The sequence below is a fragment of the Zonotrichia albicollis genome, chromosome 5, assembly GCF_047830755.1.
Source record: "Zonotrichia albicollis isolate bZonAlb1 chromosome 5, bZonAlb1.hap1, whole genome shotgun sequence".
Taxonomy (NCBI): domain Eukaryota; kingdom Metazoa; phylum Chordata; class Aves; order Passeriformes; family Passerellidae; genus Zonotrichia; species Zonotrichia albicollis.
Window position 1 is genome coordinate 23,947,538 of NC_133823.1, and position 26,423 is coordinate 23,973,960.

Genomic DNA, 26,423 nt, shown 5'->3' on the forward strand with positions numbered 1-26,423 from the left:
ATTAAATTCACTTTTTGTGTAACTTGTATTCACTGTTTTCATTTGGGGAAAGACTGTTCCTGTTTTGAGATTTGAATTGTTTCAGTTACATGATAACATTTTTTTTTGTTAATCTCTTCTCTTTGAAGGCCTACCCATACAAAAAAAACCAAATTTGGAAAGAAGCCAGGATTGACATCCCTCCCCTTCTGAGAGGCATAACCTGGGCTGCCTTGTTGGGTGTTGAGGTAAGGGTGTTTGGAGAAGTTCCAGTACTGACTGATGATGGAGTGCATTAGGAATGGGGTCAAGGAAGCTTGAATGGGTTTAAAGATCTGGCAGGTAGGTTGCTGGAATTTCAAACAAAATGAGTCATGAAATTGTGCAAATAAAGGTGATGTTCTGACAAACTTGCTTCTTTTCTGTAAGGTTATTTGATTTCAGAAAGCATATGTGAACTTGACTGCCTTTTGGTGATTAACTGGGGTTTTTGTTTTGATTTTTAATATTTTGACAAATGCAGTTGACAATCCTTCTACTCCAGTCAGTAGGAGAGCACACAGGAAATGTATTTTTCTCAGCTACCAATCAGTACACTTCCCAGAAAGAATGGAGAATAAATCAGTCAAATGCAGTCCTTTGGGACAATGGAATGTCCCAGAAATGAGGTCTCCTTACAGAGTTGCTGGACTACCCAGCTTTTGGATTTACCTTGCTTGCAATCCTGCAGCAGCAGATCATAAAGATTCTTAGCGATAACACATCTTAGGTTATTCAGGAGATTTAGCTTAGGATGTGGTCTTTTGAGTACCATATACTATAATCAACAAAAAAGCTGGAAAGATGAATAAAAACTGCTGGTCAGGCTTGTAGCCTGAGTCTTGGGAAATGAGTCAATTCTCATGCTTCAGCAACTTGCCAGCTGTACAATATGGGTGTTTTCCTGTCCCATAACATTAAAATGGCCTTTTTAATAGAATAGAGAGCACCTTTTGACTTGAAAATGGGAAACTACAAAGTGCATAGCTTTCTACATAAACAACTGAAAATCACTGAAGATCAGGCTGAGGAGATCTATAGGAAGGTCTGTATGTCTTGAGTTAATAACAGAATAAAGATGGTTTTGTTGAAATTAAGCTGTCAGAATCTTCTGTTCTTCTGCTAACTAAAGTTCCTAACAAAAACAGTCAACTTCTCATATCACCATGTACGTTGTCATGTGCACTTATGTTGGCGAGGGCTTTCTAAATTCAAATATTCTTCTTCCACATTTAGGGTGCCATAGAAGCAAAATATGATGCCATTGATAAAGACACACCGATTCCTACAGACAGACAAGTAAGATTTGAAGTATTACCAAATATTGTCACTTGAAGATCCTTCCCACCCATCTCTTGCTTGTTACAGCACTCGTGGTGGATAACAACATTATGGTTCCCCTTGCCCTCCAGCCTTACACTGTAGCAAAAATCTTGCAAACAGATCGACACAATTACTTTCATTCAACTTACAACATGGGGAAGCTGAAATCCTTTTTTAAGTTATAATCACTGTTTCTGTAGCAGCAGCAGTGTAGTGGATAATATTAATCATTTGTTGTTAAAAATCCTGGGTTTACCAAATGCTTGCTGTGCCTGTTGGACCTTGTAGCAATAATGCTGAAGTCCTGTAATGTGAGCTATACTTCACAGAAATGGGAGTTTGAGCTATTTTGTTCTCCAAGAAGAGAATGTTCTCAAATGTTCTCTTACCAGACATAAAAAGACATTACAAACAACTGTTCCTTTCAGCTGGGTGAAGAAATATTTTCCATTCTATTGGTTGCAACATTGAGAATTCTGATTTGGTTACCTTTTAAAGCAAAGCAGTATTACCACCTAAAATGAGTCCAGAAGTAAAAAAACCCTGTAACTGTCATCTGTTTTCTGCCTTTTTCAAGGGCTAGAAACCTTTAAAAAATAAAAGGGCAGAAAAGGAGGGAAAAAAAATCTCTATTTTTAAACTTTGGTGTATTAGGTTCCCTGACAGTTTTGGTTTTGAGAGTGATGGAGGAAGCAGATAGTGTATAATGGTGGTCTGACCTACATATTTTGGCTGACTTCTGCCTCTAGTGTTGTAAGATTGCTGTAGTGCTGCCCCACTCATCCCAATTTCTCTTTGTGTGCTTGGCTGTGGTGCAGATTGAAGTTGATATTCCTCGTTGCCATCAGTATGATGAACTGCTGTCATCACCAGAGGGTCATGCAAAGTTCAGACGTGTATTGAAGGCCTGGGTTGTTTCCCATCCTAATTTGGTGTACTGGCAAGGTGAGTTTGACTGGTTGGCAAGGGTGGATAATTGAATTGGAAAGCTTTGATTGACTTAAAAGTACCTCCTGCTTTTCACCCCCACAATATAAGCCTTTTTTGGATGCTTTCCTTTATGTTTCCTTTGAAGAATGAATCTGTGGGTTATTGCAAATTTAAATCCCAATAACTTACATTTAATTTGGAATAAAAAATTGCCCCACTCTCTTTGTTATGTATTCAGTCTTCATAAGTTTCAGTCACTGTATTTTAAAAAGAAAAGTCTGTTGCTTGCTATTGAGCTCCAAGATAATACTGCAAAAGTTACTGAGTTCTTGGAACAGTAATTGGCATTTCTTGGATGCCTTGGCAGAACAATCAATTTGGCATTATAGCTGAACAATTTGAAATCCTTGCTGTTTTCATGCATATATTTCACAGTTGTTCTCACCATTACTGGTGAAGGCCTGATAATGCAGAACCAGTATCTAGTGTGCAAATTTTCATTAGAAATTAGTGTATTTATCTTGTGCATTAAAATAAATGAGCTTTTGGTGCTGTTTTTTCATGGCTCTTCTCTCTTTAGGTCTTGACTCTCTTTGTGCACCGTTTCTGTACTTGAATTTTAACAATGAAGGTGAGTACATTTTTCAGCAGTAAGCAAAGAAAAGCACAGTCTCTCATCTGTATCTACGTGCAGACAGATGTGTGAATCCACTTAGAGATGGAAAGTTTCTGTATCTACAAAGGAATTTTAAAGCTCTTGTTGCCACAGGTCAAAAGAAATGGTTGGAGTTTTGAAAACTGCATGTGGTGTACTGCTCTTCAAGCAGGGTTTCAAGTATTGTTTATTGCCAAGTGCAATAATGATATATTTTAAAAAGCACAAATAATCTTCAGTAGAAAAAGGAAGAAATGCTGCTGTAGCACTTGTGTTTTTCAGTGAAGCTGTAGTTCAGCCTTGCTTAAGGTGAATGCATTATTTGGCAACCTAAGTGCTAAACTGTCAGACCAGCTTTGTCCAGAAAAGTTTATGGTAGTTTTAAATGCCTGATTCAGATCAGCTTTAGATACATGACCTTTATCTTCTTAGAATGTGGTTTGTTCATAACAGGTGTAGTCCAAGCTTTTATTGTCTTGTACTTGGCTTTCTTTATATAAGATCGCTGTGTGGGAAAACTGGTTTCTTAGGACAATGACTCCTATTATACCTACTGTGCATGCAATCATTTTTCTGTACAGATTGATTTAAGTATTTATGCTTATTATCTGGTTAATAATGAACTTTTTAAGGTGTAATTAAATTCTGCCTCTGTCATTGCATCTGGTTTTTTTTAATTCTTTCAGCTCTGGCATATGCCTGCATGTCTGCTTTTATTCCAAAGTATTTGTATAACTTCTTTCTGAAGGATAATTCTCATGTTATTCAAGGTAAGTCTGTCCCTTTATTTGGTGTAGTTTTAAGAGAAGTAAAATTGTTTCTGGATATGTAAATACACTTTTTCAAGGGGTTGCAAAATTGGGATGCAGTTAAAATCATGTAACTGTGCAAGAAAATTTGGAACTAAGTGGTTAAGGATTCAAACAGGAGAAAAAAATCAAGAAGTGCACATGCACAAAAGTGTTCTGTGTAATATCCAGGGTAAGAGTCAGTCCATCCTGCAAAGTTGTGGAAGCAGTAAATAGTCTTTCTAGTGTTACATTGTAAAGGCTTACCCTTCAGGTGATCAAAGTCATCTTGTTAGAGGAGCGGCTGGACAGTAAGGGAAAATGAGGAAGAACAGTACAAACTAGGGGTTCTTCAGAAAATGAAAGCTATGGTATTCAGGAAAATAGGGATTCAAGAGGAATTTCTTACTGAGCAGATGATGTTATTCAATACAGGACAGGAGATGGAATACCCTGAGGAATAATGTTCCATAGTTCAGCCTTCAACAAGTACATAGGTATCTTAGATGATTTAAAACAATAACTAGGAATGTCTGTTCTAATTGAAAAGTAATTTTAAATTTCATGGAAACATGAGAAAGGAATTGTCTCCACCTAGAAAGTCATCTTGGCACAGTCTGTTTTGGGAAGATAATTTATCTTCCAGACAGTCTTTAAAAAACAAAAGAAGCTGTTTCAAGAGCCATTAGTAGTTAAAAGAAGCAGGTGGTAATTAATGTTTTTAATTGCAAGCAGTTATGAATGTTTACTGAATACTGAGTATCACCATGGCTTGCTGTCCTTGTATTTCTTTTAAATAAATTATTTTGTATATTTCTCATGAAACTTGTCAGCTTTAAAGTGTCTGTCCTTTTTGTCTTCAAGGAAGGTAATTAAAAACTGATCAACAAAACTTTAAAAGCATTTACATATTGGGTAACTGGGAGAGGGCTAACATAAGGAGAGAATGCCAGGGGTAGGAGAGTTTATGTACAGAAGACAATGGGTAAGAGGTGTTATGAACTGAATAAAAAAATAGAAAAAATTATTCCAGAAAATATGTTTGCATCCTTTTGTCTGCAAAGAAAGGTTGCTTGCAGTAAAGATCTAAAGATGAAAAGAATAAGTATGTTCCTCTGGAGACAACTACTTTCGACTTCAAGATTAGTAGCTTGGTAAAGACTTTTCTCAACAGGTTAGAGTGCTCCATAAAATAATACTTCTGCTCTCTAGGGTTTTCTGATGTTATTCCTAAGGAGCTTTGCAAAAATATGTATCAGCTAAAGTTAGAAATACAGGTCAGTAGGATTCTGTGAACCAAAATAGTGTAGGTATTCCTGAGTTCTTGTTCTGCTTTTGGCATCATCAAGGACTCAGGAATGTTGGACCTTTTAGGGTTCTTTCAGTATTGTAATTAATCCTTTCTAGGGTTATATGTTAAAACACAATGTATAAATAAAGGTATAAAGGAAGATGCTGTGTCATTTCCCTGCCTTTTTAAGATAGAGGAAAAGGTTAAGAATGTGTCATTTAACTACCTACTGCAATTTTAGCTGCTCTGTGTCTTCTGTGTAGATACAAACTGTGTGGAGCATTGAGATGCCAGCACATTCTGGAAACAGAGTTTGCATTCTCTGTTGCTCCCCTGTTCTCTTGCTGTCCACGCCCTAATTGCTCTGATCTTGGGAACATGGTGGAAAAGGAATTACCATCTGTTACAAAATTGCAATTATTGCCTCTTCGGCTTTGTTCTAACAGATCATGTGACAGTGTGGACAAAACTGGGAGAGGGGCAGAGCAGAGAGAAATCTGACCCTGTCCTGTGTTCTGCTGTCTGCTTCTCTTCCAATTAAAAGCAACTGTTGTTTAGACAACTTAATGAAATTGTACCTATCAACCTAATAGGCCAGACTGAAGATGTAATAAATTTTATCTTTTATAATGGGTATTTCTCCTTTCTGGTTACTAAACAGTCTTTAACTTTGCATGTCAAGCATTCATCAGAACCTAAGTGTGTGCCAAGTTAAACCATTGTTAAAAATCCAAATTGAGATGTACTAAAGAAGAATAATTAAATGTTTCTTCCTTTGTATTGAATGTGATGGTAACAAGCAGTACAGCACTTGTTATTTTATTGTAGGTTTAAAATGAGTGGCTTTCCTAGAGCTCTGTTGCAAGCCAGCAGCATGTGATGGTTTGTGTTTTTGATAACAGTCTTGGATTTGTCATTTCAGAGTACCTGACAGTGTTTTCCCAGATGATTGCATTCCATGATCCAGAGCTGAGTAATCACCTCAATGAAATTGGGTTTATTCCAGATGTAAGTGCTAAGGATCCTTTTAAATATTATCCAGAGGAAATAAAAAATGGAAAATGAGGGAAACTGGGATGAGATGGCTTTCCAAACTGCTTCAGTAGCAGTGACTAAAGTGAAACTTCCATATTAATAGACCTTCCTGAATATGCAGATAAAATGATAAAGTTTTGATTGTTATTTTATGTACTTTGGTCCTTTCTGCTCTAATGGGATGGTAAATACAATAAAAATACTTCTAGCCAGTTATTATAACTTAGATTCATTTTGAAAGGTATATACAGATCTATTTTTGAAATGTGGGTTAATAGATAAAAAATTAGTGTACTCATAAAGTGCTAATAGCAAAATTACTGCAGCTAATTGAATGCTGTTGATTAGCACAAATTACACAATCTTTTGCAAGTTATAGAAAAAGTCCATGATCATCAATCTTGTAGATATGTCAGGCCTTGGAAAATGCTAAGCAGTCATTTGCTGGAGTGTGTCTCAAATGTGGGACAAGTGCATAACATAGACTCAAGTTTTATGCTTCCATTGGAAAAAATCTCTTAGATGGAGGAAAATGAAAACTGAGAGCACAGCCAGAAAATAGTAGAGAGGATGGGCTTTGTTGGAAAAAGCAAAACCAGGCATTCTGTAGAGCCTCACTTCTAGCTATCACTGTAAATAGTAAAGCTTTCCTCCTTTTTTTAGAGAGGTGTGTATAGTCAAGAAAGCCAAAATAAAAATATTTTTCTGGCTAAAAATACTGATGTTTCTGAAAAGTAGATTTAGGCAAGGCCGTAGAGATAAAGTTAATTGATATGGTCTGTATCATTCTGTATTTGGCATTTAGAAATTTGGTAGTTACCAGTTGGTCATAGGAACAGGTGATCACTGAGAGGTCAGAATGGAAGAAGATAATTGAATTCAGGAGATGTTGATGTAGAAATGCAAAATTTATAAGTAAGAAACTTACATGCATTATTCTGTAAGCAATAGAAAGTTCAGCTTATCAGAAATGCCTTATGCTTATTAGGAAATATTTTTAGTTGGAGCAGCAAGACCAAGCCTCTGAAAGTCGTTTGTTTTAAATCATTCCTTAAAGAATTTGGGACTAGCAGATAGTCATTATCACTGTTTATTAATATTAAATTTAAATTAAATTAAATATTAATTTATTAATAGAAAAGAAAGTATGTATTTTCATTTGTAGAGGGTGTTTTTAATCTAATAGTGTTGTTTGACTGATACAAATTTAGGAGATACAGTGGTATTAAAATGAGCAGAAGGTAAAGCCAGCGTATTGCCTTATAAAGAGAGGAGTTTGAGAAGGCCACATAAATTTCAGATAACACACATCTGAAGAGGACAGGTGGGAGGAAGATGAAAGGAAAGTGAGAAGAAGTAGGAGTGTTTATCTGTAGAAAACCTAAATATTTGGGCAGATGAAGTGCAAGGGTTAACAGCAACATTTAACATTCCTGAGGGAGGATCAATTATGCAGCATCACTGTAAAAATGCATTTGATGCTTATTTTTTAAAGGCTGCAGATGACCAAAACAATTCACCTGTGTATTTTGTCCAGGATGCTAATTCCCACTAAGGAGTTAGAGATGTAATTTCCCTGACCACCTTACAGGTCCTTGTGTGGGCTACTAATCTATACCAGGGCTCTATAGCAGCCCATCTTGTGTCTTACCTGTATTTCAACAGCTCCTTGTGTCTGCCTATACAGTTATAATTCTCCATTGAAGGCTTCCAAGGTACAAGTCAGATGGAATAGTTTGAAATCACATGTTTTGCTATCTTTTAGTTTCTGTTGTGCTAGTCATTAGACAGTACGTAGTCATACATGAGCCTTGTCTCTAAATATGATAATCTATAGATGATTAGGTAATATAGCAAACAATTGCAAAAGAAGAATATTTTTTTTAAATTCTTGCATTGAACAAAAATGCAGGTTCTAAAATTAACACTAACCTGTGAAGAGAGTTTATCCTTTCTGAATTATCTGTCAGGGTTCGGGGTTTTTTTATTAAGTAAAAGTTGTTCTGCCTTTTAGATTAGTCAGAGAGGTGATTTTTTGTGACTGTAACAAGGCAGCATAGGATCCATCAAGGTGAAGGATATGCAGTGTAGTAATGAGATCTGAACCAGAGTTTCGTGCTTGAGTACTAATCCTATCAAAGTAAACCCTGATTAATCTTTCATCATTGAAAGGCAGGCTCTGCTGAGGGGAAGATTGGGTTCCTGGCACCCTTCTCATTTGCTTCAGGTCACGTAGCTCTCAGAATATTGAACACTGCTGAAGCTTGAGTCATTGGGAATATTATTAGCTGATGTGTGCCTGGATTAAGTACATTGCTGTGGCTATGTGATTTACATATAAATAGAGGGATAATACATGCAGTGAATCTTACAGTGAATCTTTGCTCACTCTTCCAATATCTATACTCTTCTCCACCCTGTATAATGCTGTATAACACATTCCTTGTTTTACTGACTAATTCTGATCCTAAACAGCAGACCATGTTAAAGAAGAAAATGAAGCAAAACAAAGTGTACAATGTTGCTAAAAGTGCAGCCATTGCCATAAATTACTCTAAAGCACTTTCAGCTGTGAATTATGGAAGGTAGACACAGTTGTCATCTATCCACTAACATAGAAGGCAAACTTTATATCATTGTGCTGAAGCTGCTGGCACAAGTAGATACCTTAGCTTGGTTTTGGTGATATGCATGAGGTGTCAGTAACAGGGCTGCATCTTAAAAATCCTGCCCTTTCTTTGTTTGTCCCATTACACACTTACCTGAAAATGAATTGCTGATATTTTTATCTTGTGAAGAAAGTGAACATTCTTCAAATTTTGTTTGTGTAGGTACATATGGGTGGGTAGAATCTAATATTAAAAATGTGATTCAGTTTGCCTTATCTTTTGCACCTTTCTGAAGCCTTTAAATATATGATTGTCTAGGCAGCGTATAGGATTGAAGCTAAGTACATGTGTTTGTATCTCAAATGTGGAGCAGGAAGGTGAAAGATTGGGAGTTTGTAGAATAGACAATTTCCTTTGGAAGGGACCCACAAGGCTCCTGTAGTCCTGCCTGGCCACCTCAGGGCTGAATTAAGTGTGCTGTTAAGGGCATTCTCCAAATGCCTCTTAAGCACTGGCAGCCTTGGGGCATCAAACACCTCTCTAGGAAGCTTCTTCCAATGTTTCCACCTTCTTGGTAGAGAAAATCTTCCTTATGTGCAATCTAAATCTCCCCTGGTGCAGCTTTGAACTATTCCAACATATCCTGTCTCTGGATCCAGGGAGAAGAGCTCAGCATTTCCGTCTCCACCTCTCCCCCCAAAGAAGTTGTAGAAAACAAAAAAATAGGGTTTTTTAACAACTGAAAGCAAAAAGCAGAAGTTGGAACAACTGATAGAACAACTCAGCAAAATAAAATTCTGCTTATTGTTGGACAACATTGTTTCACACATACATCAAACAGGAAAGAAATGAAACAGGCATTAATAGGAGAAAAAAACGCCAAACCTCTTTATCTTTGGATTTGGCAAATCATATAAATGGCAATATATGGTACAGCTAAAGTATATACAGAAAAAAAGTTATACTTTTTCTGTATAACTTATTAATGAAGGGAGTTTTTCCTCTGATTTTAACAAATATAATGATTTAAAACAAGGAGGTGTTTGTAAGCCTGAAGAAGTTATGAATGATATTAGTAAGCAAGGAAAGGAAAGGCAGAACATGGGTGGCATTACTCCCTGACGCAAAGCAAAATTAAAATTGTGGCTCCTCTCAAGGTCTCCCTAAAATATGGTGCGTTTATTTTACAGGCTCTTTTTTAATATGGCTTATTAGATGCTATTTAATAGGCCGTTCCAGATGCTACTTTGATTACACATTAGGCGTACTTCCCATTTCGGGAGAGTTAAGTGTCAGGTAAAACCAGACCCCCCGGAGGTTTCAGGGTTCAGCACTGGAGGGTTGCAATCCCTGAATTTCAGTTTTCTTTTCTGCAGCTCGATGTTCGAGGCGCGGGCGCTGCTGTTGCGCGCGGCGGCCGCTGGAGGGCGCCATTCCCCAGCGCTGTGCGCAGTCCCGCTGTCCCCGCGCATCCCGAATTCCGTCCGGGCTCAGAGCGGCTCCTCCTTCCCTTTCACTGCCCGCGCTCTGCCTTCCCCTTCCTGGCTTGCTGATAGCATCGGTAACCTCTTGGGGCTTACCAAAACCTCTTGTCTTAAAGCATTATTTTGGTTAAAGTCAGAGGAAAAACTCCCTTCGGTAAAAGCTCGCCTGACACCTTCTACTTAAATTGTTTGACCTACTTTTCATGTCCCTGCTGATAGGTTTGGTGAGGACGGTTTAGAGCAAAGCAGTGATTTTCCTCGTGATTACCTTTTAATAATCTTCAAAGCTTCACATTTCATGTGTTTTCTTGTTTATTTCTGTGTAAATGCATGCATGATAGAGGTGTTTGTGAAAATAGGAGAAAATAGGGATCTGTTTTTGTAAACCATTTTAATCACATATATGAAAAGAAGGAAATAATTTCTTTTAAATGCCAAGGAAATAATGTGGTTTGCATAATATGTACCTCCAAGCAAAGAGGAGTCTCAGGACACTAGGCTTGTTTTCTTACTGCATAGGAAGCAAGATATTGCATATAAACAAGCAGATAAACAGGTGTTAGCTGATCACAACCAATGCAGGGGATATTTCAGGGAATGGGATATGTTACTATTCTTAAAATGCCTTCTGTTTAAAACATGACCTAGATATACTCAAGGAAATAGTGTGATTGTATTATAAGATTTAATATGATGATAGGAATTGATTTGGTTTGGATTTTGAATGCTTAAAATCAGTTGGTGGATTGGGGGTCAAGCTTCATAAAAGCCTGCTGAATGTTAAAAGTGATGAACAGGTCATTGAACCTTCCTTAGTTTAGGGGCAGTATGGTTCAGATCTCAGGCACTCAGATGAAGGCATAGGAATGTAATTTAGAGCTGTGCTAAGAAGGTTTTCAGCAAATGTGTACATCATTTAGTCAGAACCATAACCCAGTTCAGACTTTATGGAATAAGAAGTAATTTATTAACATAATATCAATTATGTTTTCTGCTCCTCATTTGTTTACTTCCAAGAAAAGCTCAATGGGAGGATTAATTTGCACTTTTTACGAGTTAAAAAGTAATATATTAAGCTTTATGTTTAACTGTAAATCTTCATAGCACATGAGCCATGCAGTTGAGTAAAATTTAACAGTGATCGTCTTGCTCTTGCATTCGTAATTTATGGAAACTTTCCGCACAGTTTGATGTCTTGAGAAAATAGATTCTCTTGCCTTTGCCTTGCTAAAGGCTTCACTGAAAAATTAGAATTTCTTAATGTGTCATAAATGCTTAGCTCTTTCTCTGTATGATGAGTTTGAAAGTTGGCAGGCATGGGAGGTTTTCTGTAGCTGTTACAGCAGCACAATCTCATAAGGGTGTAAGTGCTGGAGCAGGACACCTTCAGGTGGCACTGCCCCAAAATGGGCACAGTGGAACTGCAGAAATGCTTGGGTGTTACTGAGCATTTACTGAGAATGAGACTGTCCTTAATTGCTTCACTGGCAAGGGTGCATTTTAATAAATACCAGCATAGCAGAAAAAGGCAGATGTGATTTTTTCTTGTGAAAATCATGATTTGAACTTTTAGTTATTTCTATTAAACCATTTTTTTCCATAGGCAAAAAGATGTATAAAATCAAGTTGGTTTATGCTTTTTCAGGCATCCTTGGCTATTTTTTGCTTATATTATTCAGAATTTCAACCGTTTAGTAGAGTGGGGTTTTGAGTTCTTTAAGACTTTGAAGGTTAGATTGTACAAACCAGCCTATTAAGGGTGGTGATTGGTTTTTTTACTGTTTTTAATACAGTGTTGCAAACTAATAATTTGAAAAATTTGGTGATGAAAAAAGTTTCTGATGGGCTAAGAGTTGTGTGATAGAAGATCTGCCACTGCAATTTTTTTCCTTTCTAACTGGATTCTTGCAAAATAGGCAATTTTTGATGTAGCTGACTATTGTCATAGACAACTTGAGTTCTTAAAACTTTTTTTTTGTCTTCTTTTCCACATCACCACCTTTGGCAGCTTTATGCGATTCCTTGGTTTCTTACAATGTTTACACGTGAGTATGCTTTTTTTTTCTTTTGATTAAATGTTCTTACATTTCTTAAGCTTATTTTTTCTCACTTTTTCAGCTAAAGCCATTCTAAATTGGTATGATAGGTCCAGCATTTAGTTAGGATGCTTATAATTTGCAAGGATGTGTTGTGGAAAACTCAACAGTGGAAAACTCAGCAGTGCCTGTCACTTACTTTCTGCCCTGATTTCGTAATAGTTAATATTTCTCCTGTGGTTTTGAGTTGTTTTTGTTGTTAGATTATTATATGCTGTTGTTGTTATTATTGAATGGATCATTTTACACATGCAGTATTTAGGGTGTGTTCAGAGGAAGCTGTTATCTACTGGAAAAATATGTAATAATAGTTAAAAAGCAAAACCAAACCACACCACCATCCCCTGCCATCACTCAAATAATGTAAGAAAGAGAATGACTTTGTTTTTGAAGATAATAATATTTTTGTTGTACATTGACACACTGTTATTCTGGTAGAACTAGTTTACTGTATTTGTGCATGTATATTAGGAAAAAAGAAGAGCTTTCTAATTTGTTGGGTTTTAATTAAAGAGAAGAAAATTAACAAATCAAGTCTAGAAAGCAATTTAAAAACTTCTTTTCTCAAAAATCTGTGATTTTTTTCATGTCGTATCCACATTGGCAGATGTTGAATTTAAATTTTCAAAGAAGTGGCAGAATGAAAAGAGCTGATTATTTCTTATAGATTATTTCTCAGATGAAATATCAGAGAACTTAGTTTGAGATTCTTGATTGCATTTTCTAAAGATTTTGACTGTAAAGCACTGGTTCTTGCAGTTTTCCCTGTTTCTCTACCCTTCATGAGAATTGCCACATTTGGGAAACCAAGGAGATGATTTCCTTAAGCAATCAAGTGCAATAAAGTCTTGGAACTATTTCGTTGGGACATAGCATATTTTAAGACAGCCACCTTCAGCTTTATATATAAAATCTTTCTATTTTTAATAGACCTTTTTCCTTGTCTTTCTTTTATTCTGCCAATTTTTTCTTTATTCTTTTTTTTTTTGGTCTAAATTATAAGTAGTCAGTCTTATTGGTTAACTCATTAATGTCGTCTTATTGTGAAAAACTCATATGTATGCCTTGATATGTAACTACTCTGTACTAAAAGAAAAATAAATTGCCTGATTCTTGACATACTTGAAATGTGAAAACCCATGTGCTTCCAAGTATTCATTAAGAAAAGATGGCTGTTATTTACAGAATAATTAAACTGCATATGAGCACAAACAGGATCCTGGACAGGTTGAGTCCTCTTTGCTCCCAAATAAAAAAGAAATCACTCAAGATGGGAAAGGAAGGAAGTACATAGGCAACTCATTAACCCTGTTATTGTGTGTGTGTGCTTATAGAGTTTTATTTATTGTGCTTATTCATTATACAGATGTCTTTCCTTTGCACAAAATTTTTCACTTGTGGGATACATTACTGCTTGGAAATTCCTCCTTCCCATTCTGTATTGGAGTTGCCATACTTCAGCAGCTGAGGGATCGTCTTCTGGCTAATGGATTCAATGAGTGCATTCTCCTTTTTTCAGACTTGCCAGGTACAGAAAATACTGTTTCTTCCTTTTTTCTCTGTCTTCCCCAGTGTAAATATATGCTTCTAAATATATGCTTAGAAATCATGGTTGGTTTAGGCAAATTCACTGCCAGAGTGTGTGGATCTTAACTACAATTTATTGTAGTTAGTCAGAGTTTTTACTGTCATCAGCAAGAATGCAGTAGGATTGTTATTTCCAGGTGAAGATTGGAGTGTTTTGTTGTGAAATTTAGAACTATTTAAATTCATTCAGAAGCGACTGTTCTTTGTCATACAGACACAATCAGTTTATATGAATTTCTAAATAAATTGAGTACAATTCTGAATAGTTCTTTTCCTCTGTAGTGGAAAGCCTGTTTTCCTTTCAAACATAATTAAACTTGTACTGTGGAAGTAATTAATGTAAAAGGATTAGGGAAAGCAGTACAGGAAGCCATTGGAATTACTCTGTTAAATATTTCCATTTGAAATTTAAAGCTTGCAGAATAATTTTCAAAACTGTATCAGAGTCTGCATGATCACTGTGCAGATATTCTGTGTCTTTGCTCAGTAGGAGGTGATTAAACTATCCATACAAACTGGTACCTTACAAAAATACAATGCAGTTAACCATGAAGTTTGGACCTTCCTTCTGAGCAAGTACCTAGTGAGACAGCAGAATGCATTGGAACTGAGTAAGCCATGTCACCTGAATGGTGTGTTTTACTTTGTAGTGACACAAGTAAGACGGCTGCTGCACTCAGAACATGCTTATATTCTTGCATTAATTCCCTCTCTCCTGCTCAGGATCTTACTAATGTAATACAAGTCTTGGGTAAGAGATTGGCCCTGTTTTAAATGTGTGGCTTTTCTTTAGATAACTCGAACTTTGGGGTAATTCCTGGCCTAATTAAGGATTTAGTGAGCTCTATTTGAACTCGCATGTCTGCAATTCAGTAATTCATTTAAACAGAAGTTCTTAATCAGAAGAACTGAAGGAGAGAATGAAGTTTGGAGGAGAATTTAAAAGGTCTTCTTAAGAGTTGCAGTCTCCACAACTGCAGAGTTCACAGAGGTTAGCAGTAGTCTAGGATATGGTACCAAGCAGATGAGGCTGAGTTCACAGTTGCATAAGTCAGTGAATTACCATAAATGAGGGTCTGTGTTTTCTTTAAATACTTTTGTCACAAATTGTCTCTCACTGTAAACCCTTCCAGATGGGTCTGGATTTCAAAATTTGTCTCCTACTTATTAGTTTGAGATGTACTATCCATTTGCTACTATATTTTTTTTAATTTATAAGAAAATTTAATTAGGCCATTCCTTATAGAGTAGAATTTTAATTTTCAATATGTATGTTTAGCCATTTCAAATGTTCATGGTAAATTTAATGGGATATCTACAGATGGCTGAAATGTGAGTGCTAAACTAAAAGATTGATTTCCTCCCGGCCCTCTCCTCCCCCATGTGTTAGGCTGTATGTCCTAGTTAAGTACAGATCCATTAATATTTAACTTACTTTCTTGCCTAAGGTAATTTCTCCATATTTTTTTTTTCTTGATGGGTGCTAAATTATAGATTCCAATTTATCTCAAATCAGCTGGTTTACTGACAGTGGAAGTATTTTATGCTGAGGTAATGTATAAGAATACATTAGTTCTTGTTATAAATATGTGTTCATATAATAAAATTAAATCAGTAAAATCTGTAGTGATATAAGGTGCATGCATTCTGCTGGTTTTAGGTAATGACAACTGTGCTGGTACTCTGGTAGGAAATACAGGTTTCTGAAAAGTTTTTTTTTCCTAAATTGGTGGTGTCTGTAATATTTAGGATGTCAACAGTGGCACAATTGAATCTTTTGAGATGAATCTAAAGCGTTCCATAAAATACTGCTAGTAAAACTACTAAGGGAAAAAAGAATAAGGGTAAAAGACAATCCTAGTTTGTCTTAAAAGTTAAATGTTGTTGGTCTAGCTTAATCAGTAACTATTTCAACATATAATTCTCATAGCCTTGTGCCTTTTCTTTCTGACCTCTTATTTCTGACTCAAAAGTATTGACTCGTTATGCATTTTGTCACCTGTGTCTTCCAAATAAGACTTTTGTTATTTTGGTTACAATAAGTTCTGTGCCAAGGCTGAGAATTTTCTGAAAGTAATTTACAAATAACCTTCATCTGAAAATATATCACTCCCAGGAAGAGATTATGTAGTTCAAAACATCTGCATTGATTTTAAACTAAAATCAATTGTTGCTCAACAGTCTGAAACTCCTGAAGTTTGTAAGCTTTGCGTGCGCTGGAATGGCTTATTGCAGGCTGCCAGTGAAGGCAACTACCTCTCCAGACTGATAGAGGTATTTTACTGCAATCTTGAAACTTTGTGGAACACTTTTAAGATTTCTTGTTTAAACTAAACAAAAAACCCACTCCCTAATTTCCAGTGCACTGTATGTAACACCAATGGAATTATTGCCTTAAAATAATTAAATAAAATAATTATTAATTAATTAAAATAATTTTGGACGTTTAAATAATAGTCATGTGAGGAAAACAAAGGGGCATTGTGTCAGCATTGATTACTTGCTTCTGAAAACCCTTTCCAATACTTGTCTCAAAGCTTTGGCCATATTTTATCTATAAAGCCAATACAATTGGGCAGCACTTGCTATTTTTGGAAGCTCTGTTGAAAATTTTACTTTATTTTTATGTTGTTCAAACAATGTCCTAGCAGATTAGGAAATTTATTTGAAAATTTTGATGAAATAATTGACTAATTAAGAATACTGGAAAATCCTTTTGCAACAAATGTCCTAGTTCATTCCTCATGGAGCTGTATGAAGGGGGCATATAAGCAACTGCTAAATAGAATTAAATAGAATTAGGTTGTTTAGGAAGTTACTACTCCAAAGTGCTGGGGGTTTTAAATTTTAATTCTGTCATTTATTCTTTTATATTTTTCCTTGTATTTAAGGAGGTCTGTTAAGTACAAACTTTATTCAAGCAATATAGACTCCAGAGGATATTTAGGAATATTTGAGACAGACAAACAAAACCAATGCTGGGATTGTTGCTAGTATTTTACCTGTAGATTTGAGACTTAGTAAATTTTGTCTTATTCAGGTGATGCAGAGAGAGCAAAGACATTACACATTTCCTTTGTTTTTCCTGTAAGTCTGGCATGTAGCAGTATGTGTCAGGAAAATGAAAATGCTAAGGGTGACACTACCATGATGAGATTCCTGAGGCACCAACAACAGAGACAGGACTCTGCTTTCAGACCAGTGCTTATTTGTACTAAGCCAGCCTGGATATCCCTTGACCTCATGCATCAGCAGATTTACAACCCAGAAGGCTTTTCATGCCCTGAGCACCAGCTGTACAAGTCTACTTTAAAACATGCAGTTTTGCTTATAGCTTAGTCTTTAGAATCTTGCAGTAAGTTTGTGTGATAATGTCCTTTATTCAACTCAAAAATGGTGGTTATTGTAGTTTGACTCGATTACCAAGTTCATTACCCACTATACCAGTAGTACAAAGTCCTCAGCTTTGTTAGGGAGCATCCAGACACATATTCTGCTCTTTGCAAACATTTGAAGGATCCTTAGAGCAATCCACTCCCACCTGGAATGGGTGCAGTATAGAGCCTGGCAAACAGATCTTCCTCCAGTGATCACTGCCAATATCAGCACTGACATACAGAGGTGAGCTGTGGACTTCTGAGAACTGATTAAAAGATGGGGACAGATGTTGTCAGACAATAGGGAAACACCAAGCCTAAACATGAGATAAAACATACTCAAACAGACCTTTTAGGTTAGTTCAATAAGCTCATCCTCTGTCATTTTGGAGCAAGAGAAGGGTTCATCCTTCGAATGCTGTGCACCTTAGGAAGGTTTCTTTTTGCTGACTCCAGGATAGTCAGTGCTTCAAAGAAAGAGCCTTGGTCTCAGATGAGAAGTTCATATAGACTGACTGTAGAAAAGCAATCCAGTGCAATGAGGAGCTACAGTGAAATGGTTGAAGAGGAAAACTTTGTGAGACACAGGCGTGTAGCTTTAAGATGCAAGATCTGGCTGTCATCAAACCACAGGCGCAAATGATTCTCCAGAGAATGGATTTTCTCTAATGTGGGAGAAATTATTATATCCTTTGCCATTCTAGTGATGTGCCAGAATGCTGAATCTCATAATGGTGGAAGCCATATGGATGCTTAGAAGGATTGCATCCAGCTTATAAATGGACTAAAAGTTTAAAAATAGTGGAAATTCTCTACAAAGATTGTATGGAGCAGTTTTGAATGATGCATTTCTGTTGACAGCAGCAAAATTAGACACATATCATAAGGCTCTACTTTAGATATGTTTCTGACCCTGGGTAGCTACCATTTTACTTTCTGCTGTTTTCCTTTCTAAAAACCCTTTGTCTGCCCACATCTGTGATCCATATGCTTTTATTGTACTGGAATTGCTGGTGGTTCAGCATTTAGTTAATATAGATCTGATAAGAGGAGAAAAAGACAGTTGGCCACCAAGTCCACCCTGAGTTTGTGGGTGTTTAGTGCCTGTTCCCATTTGTTTCACCACTCCTCTGAGGATAATGTAACCTCAGAGATTAAAACACCACCTTTGAAGGGATTTACAGAGATACAGTGGTTTTTCATATTCCAGTGAGCAGTAGGAAAAAGAAAGATAATACAAAAAAAAAAGATAATACAGTTTGACTTTTTCATGCACTTTTGAAAATATCTTATTGCTTAGATTAAGGCTCTGAGGAACAGAAGCAGTGACAGCTCTTCTAAAAGGAAACTTTTTTAACTTCAGCTACAAAAGTTTGACATATTGTTCTGTTGTCATTCATGGAATATGGCTCTGGAAAGTATTTTGCTGCAGAGCTAGTGAAGCTGACTACTTTTTCAAGTTACAGTACAGCTGAAGAAAAACAGCACTTTGGTGTCTTCCACATGATACACATGATAATGGCGTTGTAACTGTGACAAAAATATTGATTGGAAATATCAAAAGACATCAGAATTTAAAAGCAAGTCACTTTTCCTAGTTTTATTTTCTTGAAATATGTAGGTCAGGCTCATATTTATGGAAGCATCTTTTTCTGAGCATGGTACTCATTTTTGCTATATTAGGTGACTTTTTGGAGATGCAGGTGCATTTCATGTTGCAATTCCTCAAGATTATTGTCTTTGGAACAGAAGCAGAGAGATTTGTTAGGGCACACCTGCTCACCAAGGCTGTCTGGTAGTGTCAGACTGTAAGATTGATGTTGTTTTACCTGAAGCTGTGAATTTTTTAATTATTCACCTTTTCCACTCATTGTGACACAAGGAAAACAGATCTAAATTATAGATTCTACCCTCTTGGGACTGAAGAGGAATGGTGGAGGGGGCAACACACTAAGCAAAAAAATACTGAAATACTTTATTGTAGTCTGTAGTTGTCACTGGCAGAAGAAAATCAAGTATATATCCCTTAGCAAAGGGCTGTCTGCCACAAGAGATTGTGCTTCATAAAAAGGGGGAAAAGAGAGTTCCTCAGCAGAACTTTCCTAGTCCATGTCTTAAAAACAGTCTGACACAGAGCTTATGCCCCCTCTTTTTTGAAAGAACCCTCATAGTACTCTCCATAGTGAAAAGACACTTCAGAAAATAATATAATCCATCTGTTAGCCATGTAGGATTTTGTACTCCTTTACACTGAAATAAAATGAAAGTACAAGAAGGTAGACTGTCAAACATGCTATCTAGGATTTCTAGGCATGAACTGACAGAATTCCAGCTGCTCTTATCTGTTCTTATTTGTTGCTAGATGTGGTGTTTTTTTTTTTTTTCTTCATTACAAAGGTGTCTTGGGAAAATACTTCCTTTTTTTTCCCATTGAAACTACAAGCATAGGAACTGATTCAGGATTAGACTCATGCTTAGAAAGCAATACTGGGTACTAGACTTCTTTTCCTTTTACAATTGCAGAGAATATTTCTGACAGAGCAAGGTGCCTCATTGGATATCTCTTTATAATTTCATTATGCTGAATATGTTTGTTTGCTTGTACAGGTATAAATGTTCTGCTCAATAATATTTAGTTCTCTACCTATTAATTGAGGAGAATTTCTAAATGGGCTGCACAAACAATGCAGTATTAAAAATTCTTGATTGAAATGTACATTATCACCACATTTCTATATGATTGTAGATATATTTGGGGAGTGTATGTCTAGCATTGTACTAGAGATATACATTACTTAAGTACAGATTGGAATGGCAGTGTAGGCTGAGAGCTAGAAAAATCTTTCTGTCAAAATAAGGACTTTAAAATGAGGTTAAGTGAGCTCTCAGTGCTCTTATACTTTGGGGTAGCTGTCAATTCCCTTTGATTTACTTTCACATAATATTTCACCTAAACTTTTGCCTTTATAAAGCTGCATGAGGCATTTGAGTCTATCTGTTGAAATTTCTTTGTTCCTAATGTCCTAAGAGTATCCTGGAGTTTAGCAGAGATAACAGGAAGACCAAAACCAAACATGGAGAACTGGAGCAGGGTTTGTACCTAAAGGTGAGACTTTGTTAATTCTGCAACTTTGGAACAGATTTCAGGACTACATTGTTAATACTGAGGGGTAAAACTTGTTTAGGAAGGGCAGGTATCCCAGCTGAGAAGAACTTAGACTGTATGTGAGCAATGTTGCCTGCATTCTGAAAATGCTGATAGATATCTGAGCAACCAGCAGGGGTGTGCCAGGTGGCCCCTCTGTCACTTCAAAAATTTAAGTGCAGACAAGCATCTGTAGGAGATAGGGGGGATTGGCTGGACACATGGCATTTGGCTTTAGAGCAAGGCAAGGAGCTGGACAGTCTCCTGCTAGTTCTTCAGTCTTCATGCAAAAAAAAGCATAGCACCATTCTAAGGAAACAAATCATGTAAGCAGTCATGTAAGCTGATAAACCACAAACTTGTCTGCTGGGAATGCAACCCTGAAATGACAAACTTTTATGTCTTGGATGTACTTTAATGCTTTCATGTGTAAATTCAAATGAGGATGTTAACTTAGCTCTTTCACAGAATAAAGGAATTTTTCCCTGCGGCTTATGAGTAGGTTAATTATGCTGCAAGCTTTAAATAACTTAGAAAATGTATGCTGACAAGGTTGGGCTGCTGTTTGTTACTTGAAGCTATTAATTTTCCTATGTGAAGCACTAACAGACTTGACTAGTAGTAAACACTGGAAGTTTTGGATCTCAGTAAGTTTTCTTCCGCAGTGCCAAACGGCAAGAGCATTTTTTTGGAAATGAAAGCAGTTTTAAGTATGGGTACATAAGCAAGATGGTTATCCTTCCTGTTTACAGTTGCTGTATTTGTGGGAAATAACATTTCAATCCTGAATAAGATGTTGCTTGCTCCAGCAGTTTGAGAGTGTTCCATGGTTCAGGATACTCATTAGGCAGATCTAAATACTCTATTTCTATTTATCTTTACCCAGAGTTTTTCCATCATTGGTATGGGAATGAACAGGTCAAATTAGAGGCTTTCATCCTTTTCTCATGGCAACAGGTACCCCTTTTCAGGATTACCCGAATTTCCATCTTATTTTAAAAGCAGAAAATCTGAGTTACTTCATGTTATTTCCTTACAAATATCCTGAAGGCTAACAGGAGAGCTACTGCAAAGGTCTTCTACTTAGGGCTCTTGAGAGAATCATCAGCTTTATAAGCCTTTGGCCTGGTCAGAGTTTCTGACTGTAGAGTTTTTACAGATTTATACCTGTTACACCTGGGAAATAACTGAAGTAGCTCATAGTTACCACCCAGATGGAAACCTGGAACAAGATGATCTCTATTTTTGCTTGCTGAGTCTCAGTATTTTGCATATTATTGCTGTGAAGCATAGACTTAGGATAAAGAGTTTCACTAGCATTTCATCTTCTAAAACTGGGTTAACAGATATTTAGCAAATATTATAACAAAAAGAACATAGAAAAGCTGAAAAAGAGTCATTCCTTCAAAAATTGACTGTTGTCAGATGTTGTGTTGGTGGCACCACAAGTTTCTCCTCTGAGCTGATCCCTGCAATTTTATAAACCTCTCCTTTCATGCATCTTCTGGTTATTATCTACCTATGAATTAATGTTCATTTTTCTGCTGATGTTCTTTATTTCCCCCTTTGTATTTCTCAAGTTTTGCATAGCAGTGTCCCTCTGACTCTTTCCATTATATATTGGGAATTCCTGTGCTTCTGTCATTAGCCAGTGTCATATCCTGTGATAGCACTGCTCCAGATGTCTTTAACATTTTGTTAGTTGGCAGAAATAGCTGCTGTTCAACAGCACTGGCACACCTCATAACAAAGTTTAAAAAGTGCTTTCTTGTCAGAGCTTAGCTCCAGTCTTTATGTAATCTATTTCTATCTTTCTCAATAAGACATAGCATGTGGCATTTGGTGATTGGCTTACAGTAAAGCTTTACTCTTTGTACAGTCACTGGGCATTCTGTGTCTCCCCTGCTCATGTCAATCCTGCCACCATCATGTTTCCATACTGGAATGTATTCTTTAGCCAACCTTTCCAGTGAACTGCTGAATCAGAGGAATTTTTACAATCACAAGTAAGAAAAGAATCCAAGTTTGCCCTTTATTCACCCTCCTAATGTCTAGGGAATAATTCGTAGTGTTTACTGCTGCTTCTCTCTACTGCTGTCCACAAAAAAAAAAAATGAAGTCACGCAACTACCCTGCAATGTATGAAATAAATAATGTAAAATAATAGTTCTGCATTGACCTTTTCATTTATAATAACCTTCTTACAGTAATAGATACAGAGATGTTAGATAGAAATGTCACTTCTCTTCCTAGATTTGTCCTTTTAAATATGCACTCTCTTCTATATGTCATCAGGAAAAAAGAGTTTATGGCCTTTCACCTCTATTTCTTCTAAGAGCAGGAATCAGGAGGTTGAACTGACTGACCTATTCAGTACCAGAGCATTCATAGCACAGAGATTTTCTGGCCTATTTATGTGGCTATGTGCTGAAAGCTAATGTTGCCTGGCAGGGTAGTAATAAAGTATTTGTGATGGAGATGTCAAACCACACTCATAATTCTGGTCTATTCCCAAAATGCAGAAGCAGTTTATTTTGGCTGAGTTTCTTAACTGGTATCCTGTTACCCAAGGAAAAGGCTCTGGAATTGATTAACTGCACACAAAGACTTGGTCTGTGTAGATTTTCATTAGGAAAGAACCATTCATCTTGTGCTTTTCTCCATTACTTGCCTTCACTTGCTGTGAACAACATATGCACACCCAGCTTTACTGTAAAAATAAAACATTGTATGTGCTTTTTTCACAGGTGTATTGCATTTAAACTGATACTTTTTTCAACATCTGTTTCAAGTGCAATCTACTTCTCTCCTGTATCTATAATAATAAACTTACATAGCTTAAAAAGCAGCTATGTCAGGCTGAGCCCTCCTTTTCAGTTGAGGCTGTGCATAGAGGCAGGCAGCAGCTTGGTAAGAAGTTACAGTTTAGCATGAAAAAAGTAAAATTAAAAACATCTTAGGAAAAACAGTAAGTTTAGTTCAGAAAAGGAGCAAAACATTTCATAGGCTTAATGTTAGGATGGAGCCATGGCAAAACCAAGATGCTGCTGTTGGATCACTTTTCTTTCCCTTCTCAACTCCTGCCTTTATCTATTGCTATATTATTTGCATATTTAGAAATGACGGAGACAGCCTTTTGATGCTGAGCAATTAGCTGCTGCCATAGAATTGTTTCCTGTAAGGCTTGGTTGCTGCTTGACTGTGAAATACTTGAGCTTATTTGAGCCAGAACTCCTAAATATAATGTAAAATTAAATTATGACTTTGGGCCTAAGATACTTCGGTTCCAGCTTTGACTTTTTGAAATACAGGTGCTCTGCATTTTTTCAAAATGAATTTGAAGATGTACTAACTTTTGAAATTATAACTTATTTTTATAGTATTTTTATGATGTTTTAAGTCAGGCTTAAATTTTTTCCACACTTCATATTTAATGACACCATGTTATTCAGCATGTTTTCATTACAGATTTTCCAATGAAATAATTTGTCTTCATAAAACCAGAAGGCACATCATTTTTAAACTACAAAATACCCTAGTGCTGGGACCTTGGAGAGCACTGAGATATTACATATGCATCTCCATGAGTGAGCATGCCTTCCTCATCTTTCTAAATGTTACTTTCATTTGTTGCTCACACTTGGAGATTTATGCAGAGCCTGCTCTCAGAAGAGTGTTCTTCTAAGTTGTTTGCACGTGGCAAGTACTGTGGCATTCTGCTGAGGTAGTCTCTGTTCATTTGTTCATAGTCCTGTTCAAGAATCTAGTCTCTGGCTTGATATACTTATGCTTCTGACATACCAATGGTATGTTTGTAATAATGTGGAAGCTCTAATGGTTCCTGGCTTGTAATGCAGTGACTTGGGAGCAGGAAGAGTACAGGCAGGATTAATGCTGTGTGAATGCAAAGTCTTGGAGAGATAACATAAAATGGACATTTCACCAGAGACTGACGCATTTGTCATATATTTGAAAGGGCATGGGAAGAAATTGGGATTGAAGTAGCTCAGCAGACCCTTACTTATTAGCTAAAAAGAGGAGAAAAGATCTTATCCAGCAAGCGTGCACCAGATTGAATTGCATTTTAGTTACTGACGGGAAGTGATTTTTCTTAAACTGAAATTGCAGACAAATGATGAAGAAGGGCTTGAAGGTTGCTCAAGTGTGAAGCCTGTTCATGCAACATGACTGTAAATATTTATACCGGTTTCTTGTAGTCTTAATCTCCAGTATCCTGAAAGTAATTGTTTTTTTCAAAAGAATGTGAGTAAATTCTTTGAGTGAATTATTTCAGAACCCATAGTCTTATCTCCCTTATGGGTGCTAGATGTTGGCTGTTCCCAAGCATGTGCCTATGATTTGCACATTGTTGGGGGGTGTTTTTATTGTGGCTGTGGGGCTTTCTTATTGTTACTTGTGGAAACCAGAATTGCCTTGTTGTAGTTTTTATTTTGCATTACTGAGAAGCAGATGAATTAATTGACAGCTGTGAATTTATTTTAGGCTTTTAACTAACAGCCTGTGAATTTGTTTTAGGCTTTAGATGGCTTCCCCCACAAACCATTGAAAATTCTTTTCAGCCATGCCCACTGTCCTCCTGAAATGCTGCTTAGAAGAAATAAAAAACCAAGCATTCCAAAATCACAGAACTACAGTCTCCTGCATTTTTTACTTACACCCTGATGTGTGGGAACTGGTTATGTTTTTTACAAACACGCACACAGTTGGACGGGATCACAAGGATCATTGAGTCCATCTCCTGGCCCTGCACAGGATACCCCAAAAGTCACACCATGTGCCTGAGAGCGTTGTTCAAATGCTGCTTGAACTCTGTCAGCTTTGGTGCTGTGACCACTCCCCTGGGAAGCCTGTTCCAGTGGCCAAGACTTTTTACCAGTTCTCTGAAATGGATTTCTTTTGAAATTACAAAGCTTATTTCTAGGAAAAATATTTTGACCTGTTTCAGTGTTTAACACTGTCAGTCTCAATTTCTCCTTTGAGCTTTTTTATAGCTTTACTGCAAACAGTGTTCTTATTCCACCCCCCAGTTCTGTTTTCAATTTCAGATATATGTTGGCTATTATACCCTCTCACTGCCAAATGCTTCTCATGCTATTAATTATTGTTGTTCCAATTTTTTTTTACTAGCTAAATTCTGCATTCATATCATTTATTATAGAAGTACTACTAATGTTTCCTTAGCTAAGAATCTCAGGAAATGGGTCTTATAACTCAATTCCAGCAGTCTCTTTAAAATACAAAAAAAAAAAAAAAAAAGAAACCATGGCCCCACTATAAATGTACTACTGTCTTGAACTGAAATTCTCAACTTTTTATAATGAAATGAGTTTTCAGAAATGTGGAAAAAAGTGCAACTGTAATGATGGTGCTTTGGGGTGTTTTCTGAGCTTGAGGAAGATAACCAGTGGAAGGCATCTCCTCTCTTTACCTGAATTAAGAGATTGTGTGAAATTCTCCAGTTGTGTGTATTTTCCTTGGGAATGATGCTGAATAACAGCCTTCTATTATAGTGTAATTGAAATGGGAAATTGTTAGCCACTGTTGACACATCATGTAGTCCATTTATCTGTGACACATATTATCCCAAGCAGCTAGGGAACCTGATATTGTCAAGGAAAATTGTGATTTACTTTCACACATCCACAAAGAGGGTTTTAGAGCTAGAATTAAAATTGGGTAAGCCACAGCTCTACTGTCAGACTTTTCAGAATTTTAGAAGCAAGTTAGCACATAAGCATCCTGTCATCAATGGAATTAAAGCATCTGCTGCAGATTGTATCCTACCTGAACACAGAATGCTTTTTGAATGGGAGAGTAATAGATCACATCTTCCAGATTTTAAACAGCCAATAATCTCATCCAGCTAGATTATTCTGCCCCAGGCTTCAAGTTCAGCTTCTTCTGCTCACCACCCTGCTAATGACTGAGATTTCTGGAGTAGCTCCCAGATTGATGGCAAGGCATCAAATCCGCTGATGGCAATGAGTGATTGATGGCAGTGCATCAAATCTGTATGAGATCTACAGATAAAGCCTGGCTACAATGCCTCTGTTTTCTTCATAGA

General features: G+C 36.7%; 1 protein-coding gene across 2 annotated transcripts in view; it reads left to right on the plus strand.

Moving 5' to 3' along the window:
* TBCK (TBC1 domain containing kinase) overlaps positions 1-26,423 on the plus strand; it is an 87,471-nt gene that overhangs the window by 33,397 nt on the left and 27,651 nt on the right. For both annotated transcript variants that reach the window (XM_005484697.4, XM_026791986.2), the window contains exons 15-22: positions 129-227; positions 1,255-1,317; positions 2,160-2,286; positions 2,852-2,902; positions 3,613-3,696; positions 5,928-6,013; positions 12,142-12,178; positions 13,596-13,757. In XM_005484697.4, coding sequence (XP_005484754.2) covers positions 129-227; positions 1,255-1,317; positions 2,160-2,286; positions 2,852-2,902; positions 3,613-3,696; positions 5,928-6,013; positions 12,142-12,178; positions 13,596-13,757 — 709 coding nt within the window. The remainder of the gene's footprint in view (positions 1-128; positions 228-1,254; positions 1,318-2,159; positions 2,287-2,851; positions 2,903-3,612; positions 3,697-5,927; positions 6,014-12,141; positions 12,179-13,595; positions 13,758-26,423) is intronic.